Source organism: Dendrobates tinctorius, unplaced genomic scaffold (genome assembly GCF_039654945.1).
Source record: "Dendrobates tinctorius isolate UK_male_01 unplaced genomic scaffold, ASM3965494v1 ptg000163l, whole genome shotgun sequence".
Lineage (NCBI taxonomy): Eukaryota > Metazoa > Chordata > Amphibia > Anura > Dendrobatidae > Dendrobates > Dendrobates tinctorius.
In genome coordinates, this window is record NW_027361830.1 from 4324573 (window position 1) to 4338781 (window position 14209).

Sequence of the window (14209 nt, forward strand, 5' to 3'; positions counted from 1 at the left end):
GTGTTTTTTTAAGTTCTTCCTTTTGTTTAAAAGCTTCTTCGATTACTAATTTTCTAATACTCTCTCTCTCCAGAGAAACACCAAGCTTGCGGGCCATTTCCCCATTCAAACACATAAAAGCTGGTCGTGAAAATAATGAAATAGGCACACTATCCTTTACAACAAGCTCTATGATCTGTTTTTTAAATGTATCTACTGTCATTGTCACAGTAACTTTGTCACTGACAAAATATCTTGCAACTGATGGCTGCAAAGTTCTCTGCTCCTTTGTTTGGCTGGAAGAGCTGGGCACTGGTTCATTGGTTTGGATGCAGTCTTTCTCATCCACTGCTTTCAGTACTTCTGGATGAAAGCGCTGTAAATGTCTCTTTAGGTTAGAAGCTTTGGTAGGAGCATTTTTATCTTTGCCTGAATATGCACTCATCTTGGCTTCACAGCATTTGTTTTCGTCTGGATCATTTGTCATACACTGACAGACAGACATAATGTTTTCTATCTTGAGTGATGGTGAAATGTTCAAATACAGCTGATTTAATGTGATGCTTCTTTGACTCTCAGGTTTTTAATTCTGCATTCACAATCCAAATGACAATTGTTTTTCCTAAAAACAATTGTACAAAATTATTGCCAGGTCGTACAACTGATATAGTGGTCAGTAATACTGTTATTATTCCTCATGTACTCACAGTTAACTGATGCAAAGTTTTTTGAAAGGATAATACTTCTTACAGTCTTCCTCTTCTGAGTAGCAGGCAGCTGTGAGATGCTTGGAAGATGCACACCTAGTATGATCTAGTCTAGAGGAGGAGCTTTACTACTAAGAATTTGCAACACATTTTCACTTTCAGTTTCATACATTGTAAGTAGGGGGGTTGGGGCAGCATGAGGTTAACCAAGTATAAGATTAGATAAGGGCAGTGGAGAACAGTGACACACAAGAAGTAAGAAATGTCTATCTCCAGCAGAACTGCTTATCACTGTTGTTCATAGTTTGATAGAACATATATATTTGAGTAACATTTATAAAATTCATATGAAAGTTCAATTATGAAATATTAATACATTTTTTTTAAAGCTGGAGTCTGAGTCGGTACATTTCTACCGACTCCAGCCAAAACTAACTCCAACTCCACGACTCCGACTCCACAGCCCTGATACCAAGAGGTCCAAGCACACGAAGAGAACATTAAGACAAATGGGGTGGAAGGAAAGGGAAGTCACGGGACCAGAGTAAACGGGCAAAGGTGAAAACACGGTATCAAGGGATCAGCTGCTCTAGCCTGGAAGCATGAACTATTACTGACATTGGTCTGCAGGCCACATCAGCCTGAAATACCCCCTTAGATCCCAAAACAAGGTAGAGAAGGTTAACCTCCTGCGCGACCAGACCGGGGAGAGAAAAAACAAGACACAAACCCCAACCTGGATCATGACACATGGATCTTTCGAGGGAACGTGTATATTCGTTTTTTTTTTTCAGGTAGACCGAAAACCCAGACAAATTGTGCTTCGCTTCGTCCGCCTAATTATCTGGCAAGGACAGAAAATATATATTTAGGAAAAACATACAGAGAGATGGGAAAAGTTTAAAAAAAAAAAAGAAAGTTAGATAAATAATTTCCGTGTTACATCTAATATGCATTTAGAACCGCCTAAGGAGTGATAACGACTAAAAACAGTTATACTTTAATACTGAACAAACATAAGCAATGTAAGATTGCACTCTTAGCAGCTCCATAAGAGATTTATATTATTTCAATGCTGCCTATAAGGCCGCCTGTCTCATCGTGCCATATTCTCAGTCCCAGGAAAACTGGGATTCCTACTATCTAGTTAAAGTATTTCTTAAGCCACAAGTGACAACGTTCAAAAGGGCTCCAATATATCATAGAAAGAACAGCCTGAAAACTGGCAAGTCACATTATTTATTATAAGCCACACATGCGACAAATTATTTAACTCACTGACTCCTAATAAGTCAAAGAGCAAGCAATTAGCTAACTCGGTCTGAGCGCTGTTTGGGGCAATTTATAGATGCTCTCAAGCTGTCATAGCACTTCAAAGCACCATTAGGGGGAAACCTTTTAATGACTCACTTGAGATGACAAGTATTACACAGCACACATGGTAGCAATGGACTTGGCATAATATCCAATTCTGTAAGGGAGTTTTCTCGCAACAGCTGTTTACATGTTTGCTATTCGCATTCCTCTCGCTGGACTTCAAAACCTGTGCGCAGGCAGCAGACAAGCAATTGGACATGGATAGCAGCTCTTATCAAGATTTTAAGAGCTGTAGTTCTTATTGATGCTGCAGATATATATACACCATTATAATGTACTAGTTGTTTGCATTACATCCACTTCTTAGCTATAGACAGCATGGTGGCTCTATGATTACCACTTTGCAATGCTGCGGCCCTGGGTTCAAATCCCACAAAAGGTAGAAGTAGACAGAAGAGGGGACCCATGTGCAAGAACTATAGAAGCAGCAAAATGGACTTCATCCACATTCTGCAGAAATAACATTGAACTGTCTAAGGGCAGCAGTGCAGATTCTTCATTCTAATTGTAGTTTGTGGACAAATGAAAATGAAAGGACCCATACAGAAAAGGGTGATCCTCCACCGAGTCAACACAACATGCAGAATCCAAGATGCCCAGTCATCAGGGATCAAATAAAACTTCACTTTTATTTATTCCATCAAGTGAAAAAGCAGCATGACAGCAATTGCTTTCTATGGAATTTTTTACTCTCGATATCAGGTAAATTTGAGGAAAATTGGATATAGTTGTAGACTCACAGCAGAATCTGTCCACAGCAAGTGAAGTAATCCACATAAAAGAAAAAAGCCATTAGAACCTGCCAAATGTGGTGCAAATGAACTATCATCCTACGTGTATAGGGGCTTCTCAACCTCATAACATTTCCAGTCAACGTGCCATCCATGACAGACAATTCATAGGGGGGGGTTAAATTTGGGAAGGGTAGAAACAAAAAAGCAGCATCTATTACTATTGTCTACTTTTTAAAGCTTATGGAGCTGTTGAGGTCCCTGGCCTGATAATTCTCATATTAATGTAAACTCATCCTAAAGGGTTAGGCATGAGCATCAATATTACCAATACTTTACACTCACAGACTAGAAGGCCCCCAACCCACCCCCACTATGATAAAGAGTTTTGTCAGCAAGGACAGAATGGTCCGATGTTCATTTCCCTTCTTCCCTTTTCCATGACTCTTGGGCAAATTCGCTGTTTGCTAAAATTCAGTTCTTCCACAGCAATGTGATCTTACACAAGATCTTGCCACTCACAGGCAAGAGGGGGTCTAACCAGAAGCATGCCCCCTCTCTCCAAGGGCCCCCAGAGGCCTGGCTTTACGATGTGTACACCCAAAGTTGGTAATGGTGGCGATACATCACAACATAATGTCTTATTTGTTTTATCATGGAGTATTTCATTGAAACTGGGCAGATGACAGAAGAGTAAACTCAGCCCTCACCACCTCACCCTTCCTCACCAAACAAGAACCAGAAGTAATTAAAATGATTTTATACCACACACTTACTATATTAAAATTATACAAGCCTCCGATTGTGCTGCACATTGCTTCAGACAGAGGCACCTTCATTTTAGCTGCAAAGCTATAATTAAAGACAGCACCAGCCCTCTACGCATGGTATGAGCTTCTGCAATGCCAGGTCTAAAACTACTACAGTATACCGTCACACACTTTACCACTGTCTGCAAAGTCTTTTTTGATGAAATGTTCCTCTAAAGTCAACTGATTAAATGTCACATTTTATTCCTGGGGAAATTCACTTAACGCATTTTGAGTCATTCGGCAACTATATATATATATTTTTGGGTGCGTTGTTTATCAGTGGCTACTTTTATTCTGGAAATTAGAAACAAATCTATGTTGTGATTTGCAGCTTTCAGCTAAATTCTGTACAGGCTGTTATTATATATTAATTAAGCCCTCGGCTTTCAGCATTATTTTTGTTTGACTTGAATGCGAAGCTTTGTGCTCCAATCTATCTGTAACCAGTAATGTCTACTTATACTTATGTGTGTGTGTCCTTGTTGTAACATTCTTTGTAAATTAAGCAGCTAAGATTTTAATTATATTCATTTATTTTAAACCCCGATCCCTCAGGTTAAATTTGACCCTAGGCGAAAAAATGTAAATTATATTTATTCTAAAGTTCAGACTGAGCCTGGTGCAAAGCTGTACATGATGGAAAATGTATACCTCCCAGGAGGAGGTGTAAATGTTCCCAGCTTTACAGCGAGTGAGATAGAAAACATGTCTTGCAGCTCTATCCACATATAAACGCCCCTATAATTACATTCAGTGAGTTCAGTTATTAGAGCCCCAGCCAAACACAGAATTAGTCAGTCATCTAAATAATAGCTATATTAACCCAAAGCTAATTGCATGGACCTAGGAGAGCAGGAATTACACATTATTCGGAACCCTTCCACAGTCCTCAGGATCACTAACCTGGTTGACGATCAAATACGATAAGGGAAGGGATTATGAGACAATACATTCACACAAATTGTGCTACCGACAAATATACCTCATGCCAATGTAGTATTACATGTAGCAAAAAATATATGTAAAAAAATAGGAGCAAAAAGTAACAAACTGCTCAAAGCAAATGCTGAGTAAGGGTCTCACTCATAGTTCTTATTAACCCAATGTTCAGTTTTAAATCCACCATCATTCAGCTTCTTCATTAGTGATATAAAAAAGTACAAGATTAATAGTGTTTCTATTTTTACAGACAGCAAAACTATTTAGTATAGTGCAGTCTATGGAAGACGCTCATGAGCTACAATATAACTTGTATATACAGAGTGTTTGGCAAGGCAGATGTGGTTCAAAGTGGAGAAATGTAAAGTCATGAACCCGAGCACTAACTTGAAAACACCATACGTTCTAAACCAAACTACAGTTCTCAAGAGCCACCAAAAGATCATGTTTTAAGCATTTCCTTAGTATTGAGCAGGTAATAGAATTATCCCCTAAGCAATACTATGGAAATCCTGAAAATTAGATCTTTTGGTGGCTCTCTTCTAGAGAGAGTAAAACTAGAAGAGTCACTTGAAGAGAAGGATCTTGGTGAGTTGTAGAAGATAAACTAAATGACAGCATGCAAAGTCAATAAGCAGCTTCTAAAGCTAGCAAGCCATTGTCCTGTATATATAAAAAAATTCAATTAGCAGGAAAGGAACGTAATGCTACCCCTCAACAAAGTGCTAGTGCAGCCTCATCTGGAGATGCAGTTTAGCTCTGGGCACCAGTTAACAGAAGGGATGTGTTGGAGTTAGAAAACATACAAAGAAAAGACACAAAACTAATAAGGGGCATGGAGGATCTTTGTTATGAAGACAGATTAAAAAAATAAACATTTAGTCTTGAGAAGAGACAGCTAAGGGGAGACCTGATTAATTTGTTCAAGTAAATAAATTGTAGATATAAAAAGTATGGTCAAAAGTGGTTTCATATAAAACTCCCTCAAAAGACAAAAGGAACTAAAAGAAAGGTTCATTCTCCAGTCGAGACATGCATTTTTTACATTGTGACTGTGCACGTGCCTGTTTCTTTTTTTCTTTCCCATCCCTCAGTTCAACTGAAAAAAAAAATTGTTTATCAACTATGTAACTACTTAAAATGCATTTATTTTGAAAAAAATATTGCTACATAAAAAAAACTTTAACAGTACTTTTGGATTCTCCATTCTTGGCTACAATGATCCCAGCTATTACAGGTAAAAAATGAAAAAACGCAGGCTTCAATGGCATCATGAAGACCATTATAGCACTCCCATGAGGAGCGACATGCACCATTCACCTATATTCCTTCACCCTGGGCCCATATGAGCAATGTTAGGCTAATTTCACATTAGCGCCTAGGCGCACATCTTGAAAAACGCATGCGCACGAAAACGCATATGAACGCGTGCAAACACAAGACCATGCGCACGCCATGTTAAACATAGCTACGCATGCGCATGGACGCACACGATGCGATGCACAAAAAAACGCTAATGTGAAACCAGCCTTAGGGAGGACCAAAATGTTAAAACAAATCACATGCTGTCTATTATCTTAACTTCTGGACTTTTAAATGAGATTTTACTGCAAGTGCCAATTGTGAAATTGACTTTGCTCTCTGTACATGGATTCACTCAATACCAGAATGTGTGGTATAGTAAACCAATATCACTGCTGCAGCACTGCATAGGATTACTCCCAAGGGAAGACAGGTACATTTTCTAGCATCATCAACTTTATTGGAGCAAACAATGCTGTGTTGTTTCTTCGGTAAAAGACAGAAACTGAGGGAAATACCTCAAAACTCAGCCCCTGAGCATTGTGCACTTTCCTGTGCAAAACTGGTTGATAAATATGGTACAGGTTTAATTATGTCGCACAGGGTATGACTCTGAAGTCCCCCTAACTAGGGCTGAGCAAAAAGATTTACAAGAGCATGCTCCAACGGCCTTGTTGGTAGACTATGAACAACGGTTAAGAGCTCTGCAAACCTCCTATCTGCTGGCTTCCCTAGCACCTCTACATTAGTATGGCCAGAGAAGCTCCAAATGTGTAGACCTGGCATGTACACATGAAGATACGCTAAAAAGGACAGCAGGCAAAGAGGTTCACTGGGATTTGGTCTGTAGGCTACCGACATGGCCTCTGGACCATGGTCATGCAAATATTTTTGCCCAACTCTACCTTTTACCTATTCTCACTGGGATATATTCGGAAAACTCTGCTTTGTGGCTTTTGGCCCTATTGCATAAGTACATAAATTGCAACAGCATACAGAGTGACAAGCAGCACCAGAAAATGGGTCATATTTGAGGTGTCCAAAATGAGAACAAAAAAAAAAGTTGATGAACTACAACAAAAATGCTGTATGCATCTATATTCCAGTGTATGTAATATTTGATGGCAAGTAGAGAGCAGCATTGAGCACTATGCTTCTCCTTAAATAAGAGTCAATAGAGTCCAGCCACCTACGTTGGTCATGGAACTGGCACTTTGTCGCGGTTTCCATTTATAAAGGAAACGATGCAGACGTTAGCGTCGATTCCAGTTAATTTACACTACGTAAAATGCTATAGGTTTACAGATAATGCTTCGAATTTCACCAGAAAAGTATCATAGCAAGTACCATATATCATAAACTTTCTGTTTTACTGTCAGCTGAATAATACAGCAGCATTGGAAGAGAAATGAAGAATGCTGCAGAATTTGGTATTTGTCCCTGAATCATCTCATGCATCACTAGCATATTTCTGGCTAAACTGGTGACATCACATTATATGCTATGGTTCCCAGACACTAAATATGAGAGTTCACTGTACTCTTAAAAGCGGCCATCTGCCTAGTGATCTCAGATCACGTTACTCTTAGCGCACATTACACATCTAGGTCATTTTGAAGAATATATCCGTGAATAACTATAACCAATATCACAGCTTATATTAAATTCAGCGCCTCAAAACATATATGTCCACACCTTTTCTTCAGTTATTTTTAGCGTTTTTCTTTACTTGGCAGCATTATTCTTTTGAGATTTATAGAATTTGTGTCTTCACAGTGATAAACTTGTCTCTCTAGATGGGTTTTATATTAATGATGTTAATTAGATCATATTAAATTACATATATAAACAGCACGATGTCCCAACACAATATTAAACTTTTATTTTAAAAAATCTCCTACCTTTAATTTTTTTTTTTACTTCAAGCGCAGCTTTATATTTAGAATAAACCTTAAATGGGGATGTCCATGAAATTCATATTTGTAAAGATAAGGAAACTGTCAAAGGGAAGCCATCATTAGACTTCAGGTTTTTGAATTTTCATATTACCTATACATTTTTTTTTAATTAATTAATGTAAAGTACATGAACTAAAAAGAAATAAAAATCAAATCAATATTTGGTGTGACCACACACTGCTTTCAAAACAGCATCAAACCAACAATTCTTATAGGTAAACTAGCATCCAGTTTATGAAGAAACTTCACAGGGAGGTTGTTCCAAACATTATGGAGAACTAACCACAGATGTTCTGTGGATATAGATTTTGCAAATCTGTGTCTTCATGTAATCCCATACAGAAATGTTTATTTTTAGATCAGGGCTTTGTGTGGGCTATTTCTGTCACTTTCAGGACTCGCTGTTCTTTGGGGTCATTGATCTTCAGATTTTATTTGGAGTCTATCAGTTACCTTTTCCTGATAGTATTTGCATGATGGAGGCTCCTTAGAAGTTTTAGGCTGCATCTGCATTTCAGTAAACAAAGATTGAGATTTGATCAAGAATATGGAGTCATCAATGCTGAAATGTACAGGTAGATACTTATCCATCAAGCAATACTATTAAAGAGTCATCCCCAACCATAAAATCAATGTCATTAACCCCTTAGTGACAGAGCCAATTTGCAACTTAATGACCAAACCAATTTTTACAATTCTGACCAATGTCACTTTATGAGGTTATAACTCTGGAACGCTGTAACAGATCCCGCTGATTCTGAGATGGTTTTTTCATGACATTGTACTTCATGTTAGTGGTTAAATTTCTTTGATATGACTTGTGTTTAACCCCTTCATGACCCAGCCTGTTTTGATCTTAATGACCTGGCCATTTTTTGCAATTCTGACCAGTGTCCCTTTATGAGGTAATAACTCTGGAATGCTTCAACGCATCCTAGCGATTCTGAGATTGTTTTTTCGTGACATATTGGGCTTCATGTTAGTGGTAAATTTAGGTCGATAATTTTTGCGTTTATTTGTGACAAAATCAGAAATTTGGTGAAAATTTTGAAAATTTCACAATTTTCAAATTTTGAATTTTTATTCTGTTAAACTAGAGAGTTAAGTGACACAAAATAGTAACTAAATAACATTTCCCACATGTCTACTTTACATCAGCACAATTTTGGAAGCAAAATATTTTTTGTTAGGAAGTTATAAGGGTTAAAATTTGACCAGTGATTTCTCATTTTTACAACAAAATTTACAAAACCATTTTTTTTAGAGACCACCTCACATTTGAAGTCACTTTGAGGGGTCAATATGGCAGAAAATACCCAAAAGTGACACCATTCTAAAAACTGAACCCCTCAAGCTACTCAAAACCACATTCAAGAAGATTATTAACCCTTCAGGTGTTTCACAGCAACTAAAGCAATGTGGAAGGAAAAAATGGACATTTTAATTTTTCCAACACAAATTTTCTTTCAGCATCAATTTTTTCATTTTCACATGGGCAACAGGATAAAATGGATCCTAAAATTTGTTGGGCAATTTCCCCTGAGTACCCAGATACCTCATATGTGGTCATAAACCACCTCTCTGGGTGCACGGCAGGGCTCAGAAGGGAAGGAGTGCCATTTGACTTTTTGAATGGAAAATATGCTGGAATATTTAGCGCTTGCCATGTCGTGTTTGGAGAGCCCCTGTGCGCCTAAACACTGGAGCTCCCCCACAAGTGACCCCATTTTGGAAACTAGACCCCCCCAAGGAACTTATCTAGATGCATAGTGATCACTTTGAACCCCCTGGTGCTTCTCAAATTGATCCGTAAAAAAAAAAAAAAAGTGTACTTTTTTTTTCCACAAAAATTATCTTTTAGCCTCAGTTTTTTCATTTTCAAATGGGCAACAGGATAAAATGGATCATAAAATTTGTTGGGCAATTTCTCCTGAGTACACAGATACCTCATATGTGGTCATAAACCACTGTTTGGGTGCACGGCAGGGCCCGGAAGGGAAGGAGCGCCATTTGACTTTTTGAATGGAAAATTAGCTCCAATCGTTATCGGACACCATGTCGCGTTTGGAGAGCCCCTGTGTGCCTAAACATTGGAGTTCCCCCACAAGTGATACCATTTTGGAAACTAGACCCTTTAAGGAACTTATCTAGATGTGTGGTGAGCACGTTGAACCACCAAGTGCTTCACAAAAGTTTATAACAGAGCAGTGAAAATAAAAAATCATTTTTTTTTCCTCAAAAATGATTTTTTAGCACGCTATTTTTTATTTTCACAAGGGTAACAGGAGAAATTGGACCACAAAAGTTGTGGTCCAGATTGTCCTGAGTACGCTGGTACCCCATATGTGGGGGGGGCCACTGTTTGGGTGCAAGGCAGGGTGCAGAAGGGAATGAGTGCCATTTGACTTTTTGAAATGAAAATTAGCTCCAATCGTTAGTAGACACCATGTCATGTTTGGAGAGCCTCTGTGTGCCTAAACTTTGGAGCTCCCCCACAAATGACCCCATTTTGGAAACTAGACCCCCTAAGGAACTTATCTAGATGCATAGTGAGCACTTTGAACCCCCAGGTGATTCACAGAAGTTTATAATGCAGAGCAGTGAAAATAAAAAATCTTTTATTCCCTAAAAAAAAAATTTTTTTAGTTGGCAATTTTTTATTTTCACAAGGGTACTAGGATAAATTGGACCCCAAAAGTTGTTGTCCAGTTTGTCCTGAGTACGCTGGTACCCCATATGTGGGGGGGAACCACTGTTTGGGCACACGTTGGGGCTCAGCAGGGAAGTAGTGACATTTTGAAATGCTGACTTTGATGGAATGGTCTGCGGGCGTCATGTTACATTTGCTGAGCCCCTGTGTGCCTAAACAGTAGAAACCCCCCCAAGTGACCCCATTTTGGAAACTAGACCCCCCAAGGAACTTATCTAGATGTGTGGTGAGCACCTTGAACCCCCAAGTGCTTCACAGAAGTTTATAACGCAGAGCCGTGGAAATAAAAAATCATTTTTTTCCCTCAAAAAAATGATTTTTAGCACGCAATTTTTTTTTTCACAAGGGTAACAGGATAAATTGGACCCCAAAAGTTGTTGTCCAGTTTGTCCTGAGTACGCTGATACACCATATGTGGGGGATGACCACTGTATGGGCACACGTCAGGGCTCGGAAGGGAAGTAGTGACTTTTTGGTATGCAGACTTTGATGGAATGGTCTGCGGGCATCATGTTACATTTGCAGAGCCCTTGATGTACCTAAACTGTGGGAACCCCCCACAAGTGACCCCATTTTGGAAACTAGACCCCATAAGGAACTTGTCTAGATGTGTGGTGAGCACCTTGAACCCCGAAGTGCTTCACAGAAGATTGTAACGCAGAGCCATGAAAATAAAAAGTCTTTTTTTTCCTCAAAAAATGAATTTTTAGCTCGCAATTATTTATTTTCACAAGGGTAACAGGAGAAATTGGACCCCAAAAGTTGTTGTCCAGTTTGTCCCGAGTACGCTGATACCCCATATGTGGGGAGGGACTACTGTTTGGGCACACGTCGGGGCTCGGAAGGGAAGTAGTGACGTTTTGAAATACCGACTTGATCGAATGGTCTGCGGGCATCATGTTACGTTTGCAGAGCCTCTGATGTGCCTAAACAGTGGAAACCCCCCACAAGTGACCCCATTTTGGAAACTAGACCACCCAAGGAATTTATCTAGATGTGTGGTGAGCACCTTGAACCCCCAAGTGCTTCACAGAAGTTTATAACGCAGAACCGTGAAAATAAAAAATCTTTTTTTTCCTCAAAAAATTATTTTTTAGCCCGCAATTTTTTATTTTCACAATGGTAACAGGAGAAATTGGACCCCAAAAGTTGTTGTCCAGTTTGTCCTGAGTACGCTGGTACCCAATATGTGGGGAGGGACCATTGTTTGGGCACACGTCAGGGCTCAGAATGGAAGTAGTGACGTTTTGAAATGCAGACTTTGATGGAATAGTCTGCGGTTGTCATTACGTTTGCAGAGCCCCTGATGTGCCTAAACAGTGGAAACCCCCCACAAGTGACCCCATTTTGGAAACTAGACCTTCCAAGGAACTTATGTAGATGCATGGTGAGCACTTTCAACCAAGTGCTTCACAGAAGTTTATAATGCAGACGTCAAAATGAAAAAAACTTTTTTTTTTTTTCCACAAAAATAATCTTTTAGCCCCCAATTTTTTTATTTTCCCAAGGGTAATAGGAGAAATTAGTCCCCAAAAGTTGTTGTGCAATTTTTCCTGAGTACGCTGATACCCCATATGTGGGGGTAAACCACTGTTTGGTTGGGGCTTGGAAGGGAGGGATCACCGTTTGACTTTTTGAACGCAAAATTGGCTGGAATCAATGGTTGCACCATATCGCGTTTGGAGACCCCCTGATGTGCCTAAACAGTGGAAACCCCAGAATTCTAACTTCAACCCTAACCCCAACACATCTCTAACCAGAGTCCTAACCCCAACACATCCCTGACCCCAATCCCAACCCTATCCATAACCCCAACAAACCCCTAACCCCAACACTAACCATAACACTAACCACAAGCCTAACCCTAATTCTAACCCTAACTCCAACCTTAACCCTAATTCTAACCCCAATTCCAACCCTAACCCTAATTCCACCCTAACCCTAATTCCAACCCTAACCCTAATTCCAACCCTAACCCTCTTTCCAACCCTAACCCTCTTTCCAACCCTAACCCTCTTTCCAACCCTAACCCTCTTTCCAACCCTAATGGAAAAAAAAAATAAAAATATTTTCTTTATTTTATTAGTTATGCCTACCTATGGGGGTGATAATCGGGGGGTTCATTTACTTTTTATTTCATTTTGATCACTGTGAGAGTGATCAAAATGAAATAATGGAATCTGCAGCCGGCAGATTCAGGCGGTCGCACTGCGCATGCGCCCGCCATTTTCTAAGATGGCGGCGCCCATGAACCGGACCCGCCGGACACCGGGAGCGACGGGGGGACTTAGAAGGAGCCGGGGCGGTGAGAGTGGGTGAGGGGGTTATCGGAAGCTGGCGGGGAGCGGAGGGAATTGGAGGGGGGGCAGATGATGACAGCGGCTGCAGATCGCCGCTGTCATTCAGTTGCGGGGGGGGGCGATCGCCGGTGGGGGGGGTCGAATCGGTGTCTCCAGCCATGTCCGATGCTACTGCAGCATCGGCCATGGCTGGATTGTAGTATTTCATCAATTTTCATTGATGAAATATTACTATCGCTCTGATTGGCTGTTTCACTTTTAACAGCCAATCAGAGCGATCGTAGCCACGTGGGGGCGAAGCCACACCCCCTGTGGTGAATTACAAAGCCCCCTGTATCTGAGGGTCAGGTAACCTTTCATTGACCCCAGTCACCCGACTCGCAGGGGGGCTTTGAATTCATGACACAGGGTATGCGTCAAAGGTCGGATTGGCACCGACCTGTGTCACAGGTCGGGAACCGGTTAAGAAAAAAAAACTTAATTTTGATGCCCTTAAATCAGAGAGATGTCACAAAATATTTAATAAACAACATTTCCCACATTTCTATTTTACATCAGCACACTTTTGGAAACAAAAATTTTTTTGATAGGAAGTTACAAGGATTAGAAGTTGACCAGCGATTTCTCATTTAATCAACATTTACAAAATCATTTTGTTTTTAGGGACCACATTACATTTAAAGTCACTTTGAGGGGTCTATATGATAGAAAATACCCAAAAGTGACACCATTCTAAAAACTACACCCCTCAAGGTGCTCAAAACCACATTCAAGAAATGTATTAACCCTTTACATGCTTAAAGGAAGTGAAGCAATGTGGAAGGAATATAATTAACATTTACCTTTGTTTTACAAATATTTTACTTCAGAACCATTTTTTTTTATTTTCACAAGTGTAAAAAGAGAAAATGAACCACAAAATTTGCTGTGCAACTTCTCCTGAATACGCCGATACCCCATATGTGGGGGTAAACCACTCTTTGGGCACATGGCAGAGCTTGGAAGGGAAGGAGCGCCGTTTTACTTTTTCAATCTGGAATTGAAAATCGGACCCCATGTCGCATTTGGAGAGCCCCTGATCTGCCTAAACAGTGGAAACCTCCCCCACAAGTGACACCATTTTGGAAACTAGACCCCTTAAAGAACTTATCTAGATGTGTGGTGAGCAGTTTGAACCCCCAAGTGCGTCACAGAAGTTTATAACGTAGAATCCTGAAAATAAATCATTTTTTCCACAAAAATGATCGCTTCACCCCCAAATTTTACCTTTCACAAGGGAAACAGGAGAAATTGGATCACAAAACTTCTCATGCAATTTGTCCTGAGTACGCTGATATGTGGGGGGAACCACTGTTTGGACACACGTCGGGGCTCGGAAGGGAAGTAGTGATGTT

General features: G+C 39.9%; 1 protein-coding gene across 6 annotated transcripts in view; it reads right to left on the reverse strand.

Annotated features, from left to right (window-relative positions):
• The window catches only part of GMDS (GDP-mannose 4,6-dehydratase), a 944793-nt gene that overhangs the window by 381728 nt on the left and 548856 nt on the right, over positions 1 to 14209 (reverse strand). For 4 of the 6 annotated variants that reach the window (XM_073550144.1, XM_073550143.1, XM_073550145.1 and 1 more), the window contains one exon: positions 8259 to 8312. The exons of the other annotated variants lie outside the window; for them this stretch is intronic. In XM_073550144.1, the coding sequence (XP_073406245.1) occupies positions 8259 to 8312 (54 nt within the window). The remainder of the gene's footprint in view (positions 1 to 8258; positions 8313 to 14209) is intronic. 6 annotated transcript variants of the gene reach the window in all.